Genomic DNA, 20,095 nt, shown 5'->3' with positions numbered 1-20,095 from the left:
TTCAACTAAGTTGGCAATTGAGCGAAGCCCACCTACCATGACGGCAAATTTCCAATTTTTCTCTAATATTCTCCCTCCGCTCTGCATTCTTCTCGCTCCTTCCTTCGGCTTCCTCCGTCACCCTTGCTCCCCTGCGGCTCCTGGTTGCCCCTCACGCCAATGCAGCTTCCCCCTGTTTTGTTGCTTTGACCACCTTAAAAACCTCAGGGCCTCCAAATTGTCCCACCGAATCACATCCCCTTCACGCCTCCTGCTCGAATTCCTAACGCCCGAGAAACCAAGAACCCGGGTGAGCCCGCTGCGCGACGCCGTCACCTTCACCTAATCCCAACTGCCCCCACTAGTCCTCAAAGTGTCTCTTCTTCACTTCTTCCCTTCGGTTACAAGAGCAGACCGGAGTTACCGGGCAGTGGAGGCAGCGATGAAGAGCCCCCCTGTCATGGATCCCGAGGCGCCGCCGCCGCCGGGCACTCCTCCCTAGTGACGACGAGGTATGGTGGGCTGGTGGCCGGAGTTGTCTGGTGTTTCAAAGGTCCAATCTTGTCGTGCGGCTCTTGTTCTCGCCGTCGCCGTGGCTCCTGAATCTCGGAATGCCCATGTCCGTCGGTTTTCTTGCGATCTTGGTCCTGAAATGTGCTGATTTCTTTTTGTTTGTGTGGCTGCGCTGTGTCGTCTCGTCCGCAGGAGGAGGAGGAGAAGCGGGGAGGACGGAAGGGGGTGCCGTGGCGGATGACGCTGAGCCTGGCGTACCAGAGCCTCGGCGTGGTGTACGGCGACCTCAGCACGTCGCCGCTGTACGTGTACAAGGCGGCGTTCGCGGAGGACATCCAGCACTCGGAGAGCAACGACGAGATCCTCGGCGTGCTCTCCTTCGTCTTCTGGACGCTCACGCTTGTCCCGCTCCTCAAGTACGTCTGCGTCGTCCTCCGCGCCGACGACCACGGCGAGGGTGGCACCTTCGCGCTCTACTCCCTCCTCTGCCGCCACGCGCGCGCCGCGCTGCTCCCGCCGGGACGAACCGCCGCCGGGGACGAGGACCAGTTCTTGGACGGAGCCGGCGGTGGCACCAAGAAGGCTAACGGCAATGCTGTGACGCTGGGCGGGGGCGCCGCCGCCAGCGTCAGGAGGCTGCTGCAGCGGCACAAGGTCCTGCAGCGGGTGCTGCTCGTGCTGGCGCTGGTGGGCACCTGCATGGTGATCGGCGACGGCGTGCTCACGCCGGCCATCTCCGGTGAGTCCGCGGTCGCCTTGCCTGATGGGCTGTTCTTGACTTGTTTGGGCTGTGTTGGTGTGCCGTGTAGTTCTGATTCTGACATGCTGCTCTGTTGTTGCAGTGTTCTCTGCGGTCTCCGGGCTGGAGCTGTCCATGGAGAAGGAACATCATAAATGTAAGGATCCAATCATCGCCCTTCTGTTGATTTTGTATCTGTTGAGTCTAGATTTGTCTTTCTAGCTTTATAGGTACTGTTCGTCGATTCAAGTTGTTAGTTAAATGAATCAGGGTCCACCTCAAAGTTTCCTGATGCAATCATGCAATTTCCCTAGTGTTACCTCCCGGTCTTGTTTCAGCGACTGCTTCTTACCTGTGAGATGTGGAACAAGAGTGGATTTGTGGTATTTGGAGTTTCTCATAGGAAAAGGTGGTCAAATCTGATGCCATGTAACTGAAGAATTTGGTTGGCGGAAGTTGTAATGCCAGGGTGTGAACTGTCGAACACAATCACCTCGAGTTGTCTCTCTGTTTAATCAGAAGATGTGGTGGAGTATACAGTTCATCCTGGAAGGTCTTTCATTCTTTGACTGGGACCAGGACCAGGAACAGATCATCAAAGAAGATGGATCTCTTAGTAGTGATGTGCACTGACAGTTTCCATGTGTAGCAAAATCTAACTGTTGCTCAACATTCTTGCTACAATACATGGAACTCGAACTACTCACCTTGTTTCAAGGTATAGTTGGTAGAGGTCTTAAACTGAACTACTCGTCAAAGAGGAAGGATAATGGTTCTCAAGTAAGACATGATACCCAAATTGATGTTATTATGTTAGTATATGAAAGTGGGATGGGAGAAAGATGGTACCACGTAGTAAGATTCAGGAACCTGGGAAAAAAAGGACCACCTGTGCTGAAAGAAGTTCACATTTGTCAAGGTCTAAATTGTGAGGCAAAGGACCCTATTCTTGACTTTTGAATTAATAATGTTCCCTTTGTCAAGTTAATTATGACTTTACTTTATTCTGATTCCTTTTTGTGTCGATAAGGTGCTGTTTTGTTCCAAGTCCCTTCTAACTGTATGAAGTTCTGCTATTGTGAATCTGCAGATGTGGAACTTCCTATTGCCTGTATCATACTCGTTTGCCTGTTTGCACTGCAACACTATGGTACACACCGGGTTGGCTTCATTTTCGCTCCAGTTGTGATCACATGGCTCTTATGTATAAGCGTGATCGGTGTTTACAATATTATTCACTGGGAACCCACTGTATATCGAGCATTATCTCCGTATTACATGTACAAGTTCTTGAGGAAGACACAGAGAGGAGGTTGGATGTCCCTGGGAGGAATACTGTTATGCGTAACTGGTACTGTGCTCAGCAAACCATTTCTGAACCTTTTGCCTTGATCTTTGGAGTGTCTCTTACTACAAGGTGACCCTTTTGCTCTTTCAGGTTCTGAAGCAATGTTTGCTGATCTGGGGCATTTCAACCAGTTGTCAGTACAGGTGAAGAAATGTCTGCTGCAAACTAACTTTTTCTGCATTCCATCCTTGAATCAGTATATGGAGAATTATTCTCTGATAAAAATTTCTTGGGCAGATTGCTTTTACATGCATGGTGTATCCAGCATTGATCCTTGCTTACATGGGACAAGCTGCTTATCTGTGTAAGCATCATAACATGGAAACTGACTACAGGATTGGATTCTATGTGTCTGTGCCAGGCAAGTTATTCTCATCAGTTCTTATCATCAGAGATGCGAACCATAGCATGATATCAGACGCAGTGCTGATTGTTAATGTTTACAATTTACCATTTCAGAGAGAATTAGGTGGCCAATTATGGCAATTGCTATTCTTGCAGCAGTTGTGGGAAGCCAAGCTGTCATCACTGGTACATTCTCAATGATCAAGCAGTGCACTTCTCTGGGCTGCTTTCCTCGGGTGAAGATAATTCATACATCTGCTAAAGTACACGGGCAAATATACATCCCTGAGATCAATTGGATTCTGATGATACTGTGTTTAGCTGTAACCATTGGTTTCAGGAACACAAAGCACTTGGGGAATGCATCAGGTATGCCAATGTTAATATCTTTTTATTATAGACTTCAAACTACCGAATTTCCTCGGGTGAGAACTGTCATCATACTAAAAGTGAGTAGTAATGGCTGTCCATCACACATCTACTTGTTATTTTATATAGGATTGGCTGTTATAACCGTCATGCTGGTCACAACGTGCCTGATGTCCCTGGTGATAGTCTTGTGCTGGCATAAGAGCATATTTCTTGCAATTGCCTTCATTGTGTTCTTTGGAACCATTGAGGCACTGTACTTCTCAGCTGCACTCATCAAGTTCAGGGAGGGAGCCTGGGTCCCAATAGTCCTTGCTCTCATCTTCATTTTGATAATGTGCATCTGGCACTATGGCACCATTAAGAAGTATGAGTTTGACGTTCAGAGCAAGGTCTCCATCAACTGGCTCCTTGGTCTCAGCCCTCACCTCGGTATCGTTCGTGTCCGTGGCATTGGCCTCATCCACACCGAGCTCGAAACCGGCATCCCAGCAATCTTCTCGCATTTTGTCACCAACTTACCTGCCTTTCACCAGGTAGCCTCAATTCTTCTTATCCAATCGATAATTCCATGTCCAAACTTCAGACATGGATTCAGAAGTACGTTTACCCTGCTATTGAGTATTGACCATTGTTGGTCATGACCAGGTACTCATATTTATGTGCATCAAGAACGTGCCAATACCACATGTCCGGCCTGAAGAGCGGTTCCTCGTTGGAAGGATCGGCCCGAAGCAGTACAGAATCTACCGGTGCATCGTCAGGTACGGTTACCACGACTTCCACAAGGACGACATTGAGTTCGAGAAGGAGCTAGTGTGCAGCGTCGCGGAGTTCATCCGGTCAGGGTCGTCCAAGTTGAACGGCATGCCCGTGGAGTTCGACGACGAGGAGCAGCACATGGCGGTCGTCCGCTCCAACAGCATCCGCATGCTCGAGGAAGAGGCCACCACAGTGGAGAAGACCGTCAGCCCGTCGCAGGCCAGCCGGGAGATACAGTCCCGTCCCGTCCCGTCGCCGGCGCCGGCCCCGGTGGTTGTCCCAAAGAAGCGGGTGCGGTTCGTGCTGCCGGCAGCGAGCCTGAAGCCGAACGCCGGCGTGCAGGAGGAGCTGCAGGAGCTGTCCGACGCTCGGGAGGCTGGCATGGCGTTCATCCTGGGCCACTCGCACGTGAAGGCCAAGAGCGGGTCCAGCTTCCTCCGGCGGTTCGTGATCAACTTCTGCTACGACTTCCTGCGGAGGAACAGCCGGGGACCCAACTACGCCGTCTCCATCCCGCACGCCTCCACGCTGGAGGTGGGCATGATGTACTATATCTGATCTGACTGAACCCCTGAAACTCTGATGAGAGGGAGAAATATAGGAACAGGAAAAGATAAGAGGAAATGAAACAAAAAAAAAGTTTTCAGCTGTATATGCTAGATTGTAAGTAACTGCTGGTGAGTTCCGTTGTAAATGCAGCTTGATTTCCTTATTAGGCCTTCAGCTTCTGTCGTAAATAGGACTACCAAATTTCTTCTTTTTTCGGTGGAGAAAACTTCTTATGAGATCTGCCATCGCCAAAACATTAAATGAATCTCAAGTTCTCAATATTATAAGATCAGCCAAGAATCAGAAGAGTGCCATTTCCAATTCTGTCACACCATGGGCTCTGCTGCCCTGGCACGAATGTTGAAGTCCCTGTGCATCACCGGGCACCTGTCCAAGGCCGTGAGCCTGCTGTGCCAGAGTCCCGTGTGCCCCGGCGCTGGAACCTACGCGCTTCTGCTGCAAGAATGCGTGAACCGGAGGGACGCGAGGCTCGGCAAGAGGATCCACACGCGGATGGTCGCCACCGGGTTCCGCTGCAGCGCGTACATCACCACCAAGCTGCTCATCTTCTACGCCAAGATGGGGGACCTCGGCTGCGCGCAGAAACTGTTCGACGGAATGCCGCAGCGGAGCGTCGTCGCGTGGAACGCCATGATCTCCGGGTGCGCGCGCGGCAGCGCGGAGGCACAGGAGAGGGCGGTGGAGCTGTTCGGCGCGATGCGGGCGGAAGGGCTGGCGCCGGACCAGTTCACGTTCGCGTCGGTGCTGTGCGCGTGCGCGAGGCTGGCCGCGCTGGGCCACGGCCGCCGCGTGCACGGCGTCGCGGTCAAGTCCGACGTGGGCGGCAACGTCTTCGCCAACAGCGCGCTCGTTGACATGTACCTCAAGTGCAGCTGCCCCGAGGACGCGCACCGCGTGTTCGCGGCCGCGCCGGAGCGGAACGTCACTATGTGGACCGCGGTCATCTCCGGGCACGGGCAGCAGGGGCGCGTCGCCGAGGCGCTGGCGCTCTTCGACCGGATGGCGGCGGATGGGCTCCGGCCCAACGACGTGACGTTCCTCGCCGTGCTCTCGGCGTGCGCGCACGGCGGGCTCGTGGACGAGGGATTGAGACGCTTCTCCTCCATGTCGTCGGACTACGGCCTCACGCCAAGGGGCCCGCACTATGCGGCGGTGGTCGACATGCTCGCCAGGGTCGGCAGACTACACGACGCCTACGAGCTCGTCAAGAACCTGCCGGACTGCCAGGAGCACTCCGTGGTCTGGGGAGCCATTCTGGGCGCCTGCAGAAAGCACGGTGGAGACGTGGAGCTTGTCGAGCTCGCGGCGCGGCGGTTCTTCCGGCTGCAGCCTGGAAACGCCGGGAAGTACCTGGTCCTGGCCAACACGTACGCTGCCCGCGAGATGTGGGATAGCGTGGCCGGCGCGCACGGGGCCATGAGGGTGCTCGGCTTAAAGAAGGATCGTGCCTGGAGCTCCGTTGAAGTGCAGGGCAAGAAGCACATCTTCCTCGTCGGGGACACGTACCATGACGAATACTCGGCAATATATGAGGTCTGCAATGCACTGGCCTCCGCCGTTGCCGAGCAATCCGTGCGACCAATGGATGGTGTCAGTTATTGTTGATCGCTATGCAATGGTCTCGTGGTGACTGCTGCAATTCAGAATGGAATTGCCTCGCTTCTCTGGCAAAAACATCCTGCACAGAAATGTCATCTAGTATGATCTGAATGCCTCATTCTCGTCTGAGCAGTTTTGGTCCAAAAGTTTCCACGGCTCATTCTTGTTTCCCATATAAAAGTACGAGATATAAGGAAGTTTACAATTACAAGTGACAAAGACCTTCAGGTTTGCTACACTGTACCAGAGTCCAATGGAGACTGAAAGAGCAGACGAAGCCCACAAAGATAACCTGGGGAATACGTTAGCAGAGCAAAGGACAGTGTTACGAGGTACAGGTCCATCTTTCTTTGGCCATTTGCGCTGTGCCTATCAGTCACTACTCAGTAGGAATCTTTACCTTGCTTTCAGATTTCAGAAGCAGCAGCATCTACCACAAGATCGCATCAACTGTTCAGGACTCCCAATCATGGAGGCTTCGAATGTCACATCGAGCTGTGAATTGGATGATCCTTGCAGAGCTGTGATAATGTCAGGGTTTGGAGGTCGACTACTGATATGTTTTCTTCAGTACTCTTATCTCCTTTTATCATTGATTCAGTCAAATCCGACAAACTGTCCATGACTTGACTGACAAGAAGTACGATCAGACCAAATCCGGAGTGAATAAGAAAAACTCAAGTGATTCATCTGTTGAGCTCCTGGGAGTTGGACATTAAGATGTAGAACAGTTGATCTCAGAAAGAAAACCAAAAGAGGTCAGTTCCCCTGATACATCTATTCTTTATTGTACCATAGTGATCTGAAATGAAACCTTTTAAAATACAACTTGTTTATTACAGTTGATATAAACATGGGAAAAAAGAAGGGTAAAAGGAGACAACAGAACATGTACAACTTTATCATGTTCTCACAACAAACTTGCCAACAATGAATGAACAGACGGTTCTTTTTTTTTCTGTTTGCAAATTAAATGATGAAACTTTCACAATTTGCTACCTTTTCTACTGCTGATTCTGCATCGGTGCCGCGGAGACTCAAAATGGTCTCCTTGTCATCACCAATCTCATGGGCACAGCACATTCCTTCCACAAACACATACCTATTTATATCTATGGCTTGTCTGGCAGTGCCTTTACACTGTATTTTTTTTTCTGACAACATTACATACAAGAGAAGGTTTGCTTGATCTTATCTATCAACTGCTTATGTACCATGAAACTGGAAGGAGTTGAAGACAATCATGAATCAAGATGGGTAGCCTCAGAATGATTCTGCTATGAGTGGGTGACGAATGTTCCAACATAGCCTATGCCAACAATGAAGAAAGCGATGGATTGGAGGAATAGGAATATGTAGTAGTGGTTGTTCCCAAATGCAATGTCATAGCATCCACAAAACAAGAGGTAAGCTGCAATACCAAGCTCCAGAATATGCAACCTGATTCCACATTAAAGTTTAGCCGTGAGTATAAATAGATGAATCATTTGCCCAAAAAAATAGAAAAGAATCAGAAAATACAATTCTTCGTTATGTACCTATCTCCTATCCTTATGCGGGGCTTCTTGCTTGCCTTGCCTGGCATTTTCATCCTCAGGGCATCACCAAGTTTTTCTGTCACCACCCATTCGTTCACCCTGCCTGCCTCCAATAGGCCGATGAAAGTGGCCTTTGTTCTATGCAATGACATCACGTTCTCAAAGAGGATCCAGAAGACAATTAAGTGAACTGACCTGCCCCATCCAATGGTTTTGATGTTAATCTTTAGGTATATATATCAGATTTGAAATGCAAAAATGATGATGCTTAAAACCGGGACCTTCAGAGTGGAGGATAAGGCATTGTTGATTCTTATTACTTCAATTAGATGATTAGAACACAAAGTTAGAAAATATTTGGTACCTTGGAGTGCCAACAGCATTGAGAAGGGTTATTATGGTTGGGATATAGACAGAACCCCACTTTGGTATTTCAACCTCAGGAACCAAGACCGTCGTGGGGATAACAATGCAGTAAAACACAAACGTCACAATGTGTGCTATGATCTTGCGCACAAGGAAGAAGTTGTAGATGACATGGATTTTCTTCCAAAGTGTCACTTTCTGCACCAAGGAAAATCGATAACTTGTTAGAAACAAGTCCTGGCTGTATTTAAAAAAAAAGTATATTATTTTGAAAAAGGCTTGGTGCAAGGCACCTTGTTTCTGACGATCTCCATCAACATTTTCCTAAACAAGTTTGCTGGTCCACATGACCATCTGTGCTGCTGATATCGGTACGCTTTGAGTGTACTTGGGAGCTCATTTTTCACCTGAACATACATTTCTTCTGGGTTAATTGCATGTTTAGAAGGATTGTAACACCAAGAGCAGTGAAAACGAATGCAGTTTATGTGACATGAATACTGATGCATTTTACCATGAGATCCACCAAGGAATACAAAATTCCATCCTTTGAGGCTAGCTCGGACTGCCAGATCCATGTCCTCCACCGTGGTCCTGTCCTTCCATCCTCCTGCCTCGTTCAAAGCGGATATGCGCCATACACCAGCAGTTCCTGTCGAGAATATATTTTGAATGGTAAGAACAACGATGCTTAAAACCAGTTCCTCTCTTGTGTCTGTACTAGTATCTATTCAGTAACCTTGAGAAGGGGGAGTTGGTCATTCAGCTGAGCTGTCATCACTGTCACTCGTAATTCAGGGTCACTGTGTGTTATGCTATTATTTTGCCCATGGGTAGTATAGGATGGCTGCAATTTCATATGACTTTGAGATGTGGTACATACATGGCCCCTTTGTTTTACTTTATAAAAAGACTATGAAACAGAGTGTCTCATTATTATGAACTGAAACACGTGGTAGAAAAAGGAAAAGGCTGAGGGGCAGAATCATGGAAACGAGAAAGCAGGACAACAGAAGAGTTAACGCGCCGCCCCACGAGAGAATCCGCCATATGAAGAGCGTGAGAGTGAGGTTGAAAGAGACGGACGGAGCTTACCGTTGAAGCCGAAGAAGGCGTAGGTGGAGGAGCCGGCCTCCTGCTCCACTGTGAAGTGGTAATCCAGGGACATCTCCTGCATCCTCGTCATCAGGCATTCATCTGCGTTCACTGCTCACGAAAGACCCAGCAACAGCAGCAGCAGACATGTTATGTAAACATGCACAAGAATCTCTAGCAAATTAAAGCAAGTTGGAGTACTGCCAGCCCAAAACATCCTTCCATCAATGGGAGATAAGGATAATCAGCCTGTTCGCTTGGTCGTATTTGCCTTATAAGCAATGACTTATCAGTCAACGAACAATATTTTTCTCTCACACCAAACCAGCCAACAGTACTTTCAGCCATGGCTTATAAGCCAAACAAACCCAAACAAACGGGGCGAATTTACGCAGTTGACAGTCCACACAGACTTTACTGATACGCACATGTTTTCGCCAATATACCCATCAGTCCAGACAGCCTTGACTGATATGTGCCTATGCACATAGCTCCAGAGATGGAGATGTTCATTGTTCAGGCTAATATTATCACCACACCAACATGACATGTGACAGCGTATTTGTTGCTGAGATCCCGAAAGACTGGGGCTTTTAGATACCGCAGCCCGTTCGGCAGGCTATAAACGATCGTGGATTATTTACTGTTGGCTGGTTTAATGTGAGAGAAAAATATTATTCCAGTTTATAAACAACGATCGTATACCGTATACGAGCAATAGAACGGACTCATTGTGGCCTCGTGTACGGTCGGCTGGAGTGCTGGACCGCGTCCGCGTGCGTTTATGATGGCAAAGCAGGTAGGTGTAGGTTTCGTTGGAAGTTGCAGACGGCCTGTTCGTTTGGCTGTGGCTTGTCGTAAACGATCGTAAATTTTCAGCCGAAACAGTATTTTTCTCTCACACAGCTAGCAGTACTTCTTCACGAACCAGCAACGATACGAACCAGCCAACCGAACATGGAACTGAGACCGAGACCGTGACCTGTGGTGTGGTAGCTGGTGCTGCGTGTCTAGCTGACGCTCACTCTGTGCAGGCTGCTCACGTCGCGCTGCTGCTGCCACCCATGGAGTATGTCTCTATGGACTACAGGATCAATGGCGTCGCAAACCACATATGTGCTGTACAAGGCACATGGGTGGCTGATGGAGACCGACCGCGTGGCAACGGCGTAAGAAGACACCACACCACAGGGTTGAAAGCACTGGATTAAGCTAGCTAGCCAACTCGAGGCTGCAGCAGTAGCCAATAATAACACGGGCACTGCTGGCTGTACGCCGTGTACGTGCTAGAGAGGGACCGGGAGATGCATCATGGCTGCATGTATGCAGTTTATGTGGAGGACCCGGTGGTGGGCCTGTGACTGTGAGTGACAGGGATACTTTTGACCCTGAGGCCTGAGCCCAGCACCGACACTTTGAGTGTTTGCATTTGCCGATTTGCGTTGCCTTCTTCATGTCCATGGCCATGGAGGCATGGACTGGGCAGTTGCTGGAGAAGAAGCAGAGGGCGGGCAGACGTGCAGTCATAACGACGACGTTAGGAGCAGTAGTACGTACCGAAGTTCCAGCGCGCCTGGACGAGCGCGAGGTCGGGGTTGTGGAGGAGGAAGGGCACGGTGCGGCACAGGAAGTCCGGCTCCGGCTGGAAGTCGGCGTCGAAGATGGCCACCACGTCGCAGCCGCGGACGTAGTCGCGCTTCATGCCCTCCCGGAGCGCGCCGGCCTTGTACCCGCGCCGGCTGTCCCGGACCTCGTACTTGACGTTCACGCCCTTGCTCGCCCACCGCGCGCACTCCGCCCGAACCAGCTCCTGTGCATGGTCCATCATCGATATGCATGCATGCATGTAGTACAATCTTTACTAATATAAGCATGCATTCTGCTAACATGCATGCGCGTGATGGCAGGTGCTGCACGCAGTTGCAACTGTCACGTACTGACAGAGCGGCTCGATCGCGCAGTTGATTCCTGCTGGCAGTGCGACACTGCCACCGTCACAATTGCACTGGCAGGAAAGGTAGAAGTGGGTAGGTGCCAAGTACTACGACGATCAGGATCGTCAGGAATAGGAACACGTATGGCAAGTACATGCTGGAGCATTTAATCATTTACTAATATAAACATGCATGAACCACCGGTGTTGCGTTCCACGCCTCGATCGATCGGCTGGTTCGATCACGTACCTTGATGACGGGGTCGGTGGAGTCGTCCAGCACCTGCACGATGATCCGGTCCGACGGCCACGACAGCCCGCACGCCGCCCCGATCGACACCTGGTACACCTGCACGTCCACGCACCACCATGCAACCATCACACACGTAACAGTTAGTTTGTACATGTACTCCTCCCTAGCTTAAACACGCTTCGCAAGACCAGAGCCAACGCCGGCGGCGCGGCGTCCGGCATGCAGGTGCAGCTACTACAGAGGCCGGCCCATGGCACGGAGGCGGCGTTCACTCACCTCGCGCTCGTTGTACATGGGGATCTGGACGAAGCACCATGGGGTAGGCGGCCGCGTCGCTGCCGGCCTCGAGGTCGCCGCCGTCGCGGACGATGGGCTCCCATCGGTACCGCCTGCTCGGGCCGCCGCCCGAGCAGGCGCGACGCCAGGACCACCACGGCCATGTAAACCTTCTCCGCGAACAGCATCACGGACATGGCCAGGCACAGCGCCACCGACAGCCGCAGCAGCGGCACCACCACCGGGGACTTGACCTGCTGCCACAGCGCCGCGACGACGTCGCTGCCGGAGTAGCCCGCAGGCACCGTCGTCCCCGGCCACTCCGGCACCGCCACACCGGCCATTGTAGTAAGTATTATTTATGTCTCCTCGATCTCCTCCGCTCCGAGGATAACAGAGCTGGCAGCAGGCGTGCACGGCACCTCGCAATGCGGGGGTGGCCGGGCGGCGGGAACGCAGCGCCGCCGGGGGTGGTGCCGGTGCCTGGACTGCCTGCTCGACTGCTCGTGCAGGGAGAATAAAAGGGTGAGGAAACGGGAAGGTGGTGGGCTTTGTCGGCTCCTCCCGCAGGGTGCACCAGACGGCGAAGCAGCGAGGGCAGATTTAACGGCGGGGCAGGGGTGACCCCGTTATTGCCGGGGAGCGGGGACGGACGCGCCGCCGGGTGTCGGTGGCCGCTGGCAGGTTGTTTCCGTAGGTGATTTGCTTGGCTGTGTCTGCGGTAGATACAGGTTGCTGATACATTTTGGATTTACAAATACTCCATCGACCTGTTTTCACACAGCACATGCGAATCCATCCACCTGGTTTGTGTTTTCACCGGGCCATTCTATTATCTTCGTACCAGCTGGTTTCTCGGATTGAAAACATAGGTCATACTTTGAGTAACAATGACCATAATATATAATTTTTAAATGGAAACTTTTTAAAATTATAAAAAGTATTTTTTTCCCAAACAAATCGAATAATACAAGTCTTGTGTTATCACTCTGTATATAATTTAGCCCTTGTTTAGTTCAACCCCAAAATCCCAAAAAGTGCTACAGTAGCTGTCACATCGAATGTTTGCGGCCCATGCATGGAGCATTAAATGTAGACGAAAAAAAAACTAATTGCACAGTTTCGTGGGAAATTGCGAGATAAACATTTTGAACCTAATTAGTCCATGATTGAATACTATTTGCCAAATAAAAACGAACGTGCTACAGTAGTCCCAAAATCCAACTTTGGGGAACTAAACGCGCGCTTAGTGAATTCATAGTCAAAGGCAAAACAAAATTTATGATCCCAGGAAGTACTAGATGTACCATGAAAAGATTTTTGGGGTTTTGTTATGCCATGCCGTTGCCTTTGGGATGTGCTTTGTGGTTAAAGTTGTGTTGTCTGAAACTTCTATGTTCTCGGCGAATTACCACATCCATACATCAATTAGGATGTCTTATTTATATTTCTCCAGACGGTTTCTATTGTATATGGTTTAATTTTATAGAGCTACACCATACATAATATCTATAATTTGAAAATATTACTATAGTTGATTTATATTAGTTATGAACGTGCCTAGAGTAGTTTTCATGTACTTAGAAAAAAAAAGCTAATCAAGTTTTCGATGCACATGTGGCCATTTCTATTCATCAGGGACAGTTGTATTTCTTTTCAGCTTCTTAGTGCTTCTATAGGAAACGTTATTTTAAATATTCCAAATTTGTACACATTCCAACAAGAGGAAAAAAACAAAAAACGCCTACAAAATGGAGTGAGTTTATTGTCCATGGGTTGTAGTTTTGGCTGGAGTATAATGGGTGGATAGATCTAGATTCTGGATCCATCTTTCCTTTTTATGGCCGCGACAACCCTTGATGAGATGTGATATTAATAAGGGTACTCTCACAAGAAATTAATGAGGGTTTCTATCTATATTAAATAACTTGCTACATAAGCAATATACTGAAATGGCAGCCTAATTAACGAGAAAAGAGAGAGAAAAATAGAGAAAATCGTTTCTCTCAGAAGAAACGACGTTGGCTCTTGTGAACCGAGGGAGGAAGAAACTGCAATTTCGGCGTTGGGAGGAAACCAACGGTTTCGATAAGTGGGGTCCGCGATAGGTGCTCCTCGCGCACGCGCGCCGGCAGCCACGCGCACTCGCCCACGCCGCTGCGCCCTCGCCTACGCCACCGCGTCCGCCCACCGGTAGCCCCACAAGCTCGCTCGCCGCCCGCCAAGCGCTCACCCGCCGGCCGCCACTCGTTCACGCCGCGCGCCCTCCCACGCCGCCACGCTCATGTGTCGGCCGCTCACACCAGAGGAGAGAGTGCATGGAGGGAGGGAGGGATAACGAAGAGAGAGAAAAGTCCGATATTTATTACGTGAAGACACCTATATTGTGTGAGAGAATTTCTATAGATAATTTTGTGCTGACGTGGTTACCCTAGAAAATCGTGTGAAGTTTCAAGCATTGGGACTGCCCCAACTGTACTAATTGTTTTTGCGCATGATCACATATTCTTCTTAACGAGCTGCATTGCCTAGTATCACTGGTACAGAAAACGTTTTCACAGGCGGTGGTAGAGGCATTTATACAGGCGGCCAAGTCCACCGCCTGTACTAGGGGTCAGTACTAATCGGCCCACAGTACAGGTGGCGGGCTGTGAGCCGCCTGTGAAAAAAGGGTTTTCACAGGCGGCTCACTTTGTCAGCCGCCTGTGTAAGGCGGCTCACTTTGTCAGCCGCCTGTGAAAACCCATTTTTCACAGGCGGCTCACTCTGTGTGCCGCCTATGTAATTATTTTTTTTTATTTCAAATTTTAATATTTGCCTCCATACTGTACTATATTTGTCACATATATATATATATATATATATATATATATATATATATATATATATATATATATATATATATATATATATATAAGATATGCAAACATGAACCATAAAATTGCATCATACATACAACACATATAAATATTACAGATGTGTACACATGAAATCAAACATCAAGCATAAAATTACATATAATACACGTCATTTCATGTTATGAGTTCAACCATTTGGTGTTTACATGTCATTTCGTTTCAAGTTTAGACCTGCTAGGTCTGTCAGCGCTCTAAATCTTTCACTTGCTAAATCACCGGCTTCATAAAAATATGATCCGGTACTTGGAATTATTTCTCTCATAATAAAATCGCACAAGTCTGCTACTATATCTTCCATAGTTTTTGGAGTGAATGGCACGTCCTTTCCTTTGCTTCTCGGCTGGAAACAAAGTTTAAAAGCATCATTGACACATGTCCAATATTAATATTTCCAACTTTAATGAGAAAACTTCATACATAGATATTTTTTACCATATTTTTGTCCCTGACGTATCGTCCCCGCTGCCTTATGAACTCACACACATAGTATCCACAGTAGACCGATCCAGGTGGTTGCTTGTGGCACTATGTAATTAATGAGCAAAAGATTAAACTAAAATTGTCATGCCTTGTGTATTATTTATATGATGATATGTGTTCGGACAACTTACCGGATAATGGTGTTGTATCGTCAATGGCACACTAGGATCTGAGCGGGCGGCGTCGACCGGTCCTTTTTGCTTCTTATAAAACCGCCATGCCCTGTAGATATCGAATATAAAACACTATAGTTATTTAGAAACTCTAATTCATATAAGTACGGATGTGGTTGCATGTTGGCTCACCTTTCTAAATGAATCAGGGAATGTTTGATACGACTGAGGAGGATAATGTAAGGAGTCTAGGACAAGCACCTTCCCTTCGAATGGATAAATATAAAAAACAATCCAATGGTCACTGCATGAATAAACGAGTGAGCGACACATGTACTTAGGGTTAACACGATAATTTGAAGTACGTATACGAGGTCACGCTTACCCAAAGTTGTAGGGTGCCAATATAAAATCCATGTACTTATATCTCAGCATTGCTCTACCGAGATAGAGGGCATATTTGTCCTCGTATTTTCGTTGCAATTCCTTTACAGCTTCTGCAACTTGTTCCTGGTGTTTTGTCCTTCTCTATCTTTGCTCTATCTTCATTTGTAAGTACAAATTTGTGCATATTTTCTTGTAACCTGATTGGACTCAGGTAACCGACCATCGATCCTGTAGTTAACGATCTCTGCTCGTGGTCTTGCAAACTACTATACAACATCCACATATTAGAGTTTATCACATTCCAAATTTAATAATAACAATGTGTGTGCATGAGTGATACTTACAGGCACCAGATTGTAATGAGTTGGACGTCAAGTTTCCTATAGTTCAACAGCAGGTGCATGTCCTCGAAGGTAACAAATGCCCCGCTTTTATCCTTGCCAGTAGCAAACACGTCTGCTGGTATGTCAACACTAACTGCATGCAGGCCAGCATTCACTGCTCTCATGTACCAGTCATGAAACCTTTTTATCGTCCATGGACCCTTTTCAAGCACCGTCCATTGCAGCATAGGCCTTCCGGGCACATAGTTACTGGGGACATTGACATAATCATCAACCGTTGGCTTTCTTATATCCTTAAGGGTCAATGGTGTATTTGATGGCGGTTCGACATGTACATCGCCACTTGGGGCTTCCTTTGTTGGTGGCACGGCTTCAGTTGCTTGGCCGGCGGCTTCCTTATTCTGTGACGGTTCGAGCTCAACGACTCGTGCCGTCCGCTGCTTTCCAAGCCCTTTCAGAAATAGAACTGTGCCTGCTGCTTTCCCCTTTTTTGGCTCATAGGGAGAAACCAATTTTGGAATTGGAAATTTCTTTGCCTTCTTGGAGGCCGGTGCTTGTGGGGGAGTTTGCTCTGCTTCCTTATGCTTTGGTGGTGGCGGGGGAGTTTGCTCATCTTCATTCTGCTTTGGTGGTGGCGGGGGAGTTTGCTCTACCTCCTTCTCTGGTGTTGTGTCCTTCTTGGCTGGCGGAGTCTGCTTGCTCAGGCATGTTCTTGGCTGGCCCCTCGAGCTCATCCAGCGAGAATGACATATCATGTATTGGGGATGACGACGGTGGCTCATAAATATACGGGGATGCTGGGGCATGCATTGGCGATGCTGGCTGTTGACTTGTTTCGGCCTCTTGGGATGCTTGATGCACTGGTGGAGAGGGTGTCGTTGGTGGATCAATCAACCTTACGTACCGTCTCGGCCATTGTATGAAGTTCTTGATTGCTTGTCCAAGCTTCTCTATACCCTCAGAGGTCGGGATGTCGATGAAGTCGTCTTCATATCCACTCTCGACCGTCAACACTTCCACCCTGTAGTATGCATCTTGCATCTCGACACCATGGAACCTACGTCCAGGGATAGCATTGCCTGTGGCCACTTGCTTTGTATGCTGATTCCTAAGGCCATATCCAATTAACAATGAGCAAGGCCAAGGTTTATCAATATCGTCAACTGGATAATGGTCCTGATTTGATGTTGACGCTATACTGCTTGGAAAGGGCATAGATTGTGTGGCCATCTCCTGGCTACCCAAGGGTTGAGCTGGGACATGCTGCATATATGAAGGAGCTTGTGATGACATCTGTTGAGCAGACACTGCTCCCGCCAACCGCTTCATCACTTCAGGATCAGGGTTTTTAACGAAGTCTTCCATCAAATCCCTAAATTTTTTGGCAGCCTGCTGCTCAAAAAATCCTTCATGTGCTCCTTATGTCGTTCTCTTTTCTTATACATGCCTTTCCACTCTTCACCAAACCCTTCTTTCCAGGTGGTTCTGGATGAGACGCCCTGTACACGACCTGGATGCTCGGGGTTACCTACAACATGATATTTAATGTCAGTGTCGATTTCTATTTTACTCGAACAAAATGGAAAATATAATTTTGTTACCTAGAGCATGGGAAAGGCTGTCCCTCTCCCTCTGTGACTTGAAGGCACCTGTCTTTTCTAGGTTTGTTGCTTCCAAAACCTTCTCGGCAACTGGCTTGATCTCATCGAGACAGGAGATCTCATCGCTCTCAGTGTTTGCCTTCCGAGCGCGAAGCCAATTCGCACTTCGTTCTGGCACTATATCTGTCAATGCCAACTTGCCCTCTCTCCTCTTTGCTTCGTCTTCTGCCCTCCATTTAGGAATCTTGGTCTTGTAACCGCCAGTGCCAAGGTGGTGGTGGTACTTGTTCTTCTTCGCAAGTCTTGAGGCGGCTTGGCTCTTAGCCTTGGAGTCATCGGAGTTTTTTATGACACTAAAACGTGCCCACTGTTCTGCTATGATAGGGTACCGCTTCATTGGGTCCCGCCCCTTCTGCAGCCACTTTTTATTCATATCGTGCCTATAGCCCCGGAATGATATTGCTAACTGCTTCATGACATGACCCTTGACCAAACCTTCTGTTCCCTCCGGGAAAATAAACTTAGTGCACAATCGAGTCCAACAATTCTTCCTCTTTCCTTCAGGCACCATACTCCAATCACTCCAGGTGATATCAAATTCTTCCTTTACTAACCATCCAATGGCGGCCCTAAATTTGGGTAGCGCCTCTAGAGGTGCTAAGGGCTCTCCGCTCGGGCTAATCTCTGTAATCCTATAAACTTCTTCTGGAAATCTATTCCTTCCTCTATCTCCTCGTGCCCGATCACTCTTTTTCTTTGTACTTCTTCGCTCGGAGGATGTCCCAGTCGTTTGAGGCGCTGTGTCCTTATGAACATCTTGTGACTCTACCTCCATTTCGGCAACAACTTGAGAGAACACCTCCTGTCAATTCAATTGTTAGGTACATACATACACATGCATTATTCTCTCGTATAGACAATCTACGAGCATATATACCTCATCATCATTTGGCTCATCTTCAGGCTCGTAATTAGGGTCACATTCCAACTCAAGACGGGCCTTCTTAGCTCTAGGAGATTCACGTGGTGATACGCTCGGGCTCCTATAAGGTTCGGATCCAGAGGAGTCAGATCCCGGTGTACCTATCTGGGCATCGGCCTACTCAGCATTTGATGGAGTACTCATCTGCATGAAATATAAGTATAACCACGGAATATAAGTATAAACATGGAATACAAGTATTAACATGGATTACATAGCCTAATCAATTAGCGAACCTATTATTAACAAACCTAATTAACTAACACTAATTTGCAAACCCTAAATAATGAATATTAAATAGGAAACCCTATTTAACAAACTAATTATTATTTCACAAACCCTAATTATGCATGAAATATAAGTATTAACATGGAAAAAACATAGCTAAATTATGGAAAAAACCCTAACAAAAAACATAGTACATACCATTAATTACTAACTAAACTAATTCACAAACCCTAAATAAAGGGAATAAATAACCGTTAATTACTTACTAAATTAACTAACAAACCTATTATTAATAAACACTAACTAAATTAACTAACTAAATTAACTAATTACTAAATAAACCCTAACAAAAAATATTACTAACTATTAATAAAAAACCATAACAAAAAACATTCCTAAATTTTGCAAACAAACCCTAACTAAATTAACTAACTAAATTAACTAATTACTAACTAACTAAATTACTAACTAACTAAAGTACTAACTAAATTAGCTAATTACTAACAAAATTACCTAACAAACACTAATAAAACATTACTAATTAATTAAAAAAAAGGCAAGGCGGCCTGCCAGGCCCAGCAGGCCCAGCAAGGGCCTGCCAGGCCCAGCAGGCAACGCCGCCGGCGCTCGGAGGGGCGCGCGCGCGGCGGCGCACATGGTAGCCGCCGCCGCACCGATCGGAGCCGCCTCGGAGCAGAGCTCGGCGGTGGCGGGTGTGCACGGCCTACCTCTCGGTGTTCCGGCGAGGTCGCGGCGGCGGCGCGTAGGCGGATTCCCGGCGCGGCGCGGCAGCTGCTGGCGGCGGCGGCTCACTGCGGTGGAGCGGAGGTCCCTCGGCGGTGGCGGGTGTGCACGGCCTACCTCTCGGCGTTCCGGCGAGGTCGCGGCGGCGGCGCGTAGGCGGATTCCCGGCGCGGCGCGGCAGCTGCTGGCGGCGGCGGCTCGCTGCGGCGGAGCGGAGGTCCCTCGGCGGCGGCGTGGAGGCGTGCCGGCGGAGTGGAGGTCCCTCGGCGGCGTGGCGGCGGCAGCTCACGACGGTGGCGGTCCGGCGAGCGGTGGAGGAGCGGCGGCGGATTTCGGCAGCCTCACGGCGTCCAATTTCTGAACTCGCGCCTCCGGGACTTAGAAATTTTCACGGGCCACGCGCGGGAACTTATATTGGAGCACATTAGTACAGGCGGGCCGTATTGACCACCACCTGTAAAAATCTTTTCACAGGCGGGCGTCATTGACCGCCGCCTGTACTAATATATTAGTACAGGCGGCTGTTAATGAGGGCCGCCTGTACTAATGTATTAGTACAGGCGGCCCTCATCAACAGCCGTCTGTACTAATGTTTTTTTTCATTTTCCACAGG

The 20,095-nt window shown here is 48.6% G+C and overlaps 2 protein-coding genes, 1 long non-coding RNA gene and 1 pseudogene across 3 annotated transcripts; 2 read left to right on the top strand and 2 right to left on the bottom strand.

Moving 5' to 3' along the window:
• Window positions 1-662: 662 nt before the first annotated feature.
• On the top strand, window positions 663-4,767 carry LOC136522518 (potassium transporter 10-like). Its single transcript, XM_066516333.1, has 8 exons — window positions 663-1,231; window positions 1,335-1,388; window positions 2,322-2,582; window positions 2,670-2,722; window positions 2,817-2,940; window positions 3,039-3,293; window positions 3,423-3,829; window positions 3,942-4,767. Exons 1-8 carry the CDS (start codon window positions 730-732, stop codon window positions 4,611-4,613), a joined length of 2,328 nt encoding a protein of 775 aa, XP_066372430.1. The 5' UTR covers window positions 663-729; the 3' UTR covers window positions 4,614-4,767.
• A 151-nt stretch (window positions 4,768-4,918) lies between these two features.
• LOC136522519 (pentatricopeptide repeat-containing protein At4g16470-like) lies at window positions 4,919-7,169 on the top strand. Its single transcript, XM_066516334.1, has 2 exons — window positions 4,919-6,556; window positions 6,636-7,169. Exon 1 carries the CDS (start codon window positions 4,938-4,940, stop codon window positions 6,228-6,230), a length of 1,293 nt encoding a protein of 430 aa, XP_066372431.1. The 5' UTR covers window positions 4,919-4,937; the 3' UTR covers window positions 6,231-6,556; window positions 6,636-7,169.
• A 141-nt stretch (window positions 7,170-7,310) lies between these two features.
• Window positions 7,311-12,060, bottom strand: LOC136522520 (probable glucomannan 4-beta-mannosyltransferase 9; annotated as a pseudogene).
• Window positions 12,061-14,894: 2,834 nt separating this feature from the next.
• On the bottom strand, window positions 14,895-15,249 carry LOC136523064 (uncharacterized). Its single transcript, XR_010776082.1, has 3 exons — window positions 15,215-15,249; window positions 15,036-15,128; window positions 14,895-14,943 (listed from the first exon to the last, which is right to left on the bottom strand). It is a non-coding gene; the product is annotated as an uncharacterized lncRNA (long non-coding RNA).
• Between the last annotated feature and the right edge of the window lie 4,846 nt (window positions 15,250-20,095).

Source organism: Miscanthus floridulus, chromosome 18, assembly GCF_019320115.1.
Source record: "Miscanthus floridulus cultivar M001 chromosome 18, ASM1932011v1, whole genome shotgun sequence".
NCBI lineage: Eukaryota > Viridiplantae > Streptophyta > Magnoliopsida > Poales > Poaceae > Miscanthus > Miscanthus floridulus.
Note: the sequence above shows the minus strand (reverse complement) of the source record. Positions and strands in the feature narration are given on the sequence as shown.

Excerpts from the sequence above, each read along its gene's own strand:
- LOC136522519 (XM_066516334.1), top strand. The coding sequence starts at position 4,938 with ATGGGCTCTGCTGCCCTGGCACGAATGTTGAAGTCCCTGTGCATCACC.
- LOC136522518 (XM_066516333.1), top strand. The coding sequence starts at position 730 with ATGACGCTGAGCCTGGCGTACCAGAGCCTCGGCGTGGTGTACGGCGAC. Across the intron at positions 2,723-2,816 it reads TCAACCAGTTGTCAGTACAG|ATTGCTTTTACATGCATGGT; the intron begins GTGAAGAAATGT and ends TTTCTTGGGCAG. Across the intron at positions 3,830-3,941 it reads ACTTACCTGCCTTTCACCAG|GTACTCATATTTATGTGCAT; the intron begins GTAGCCTCAATT and ends GGTCATGACCAG.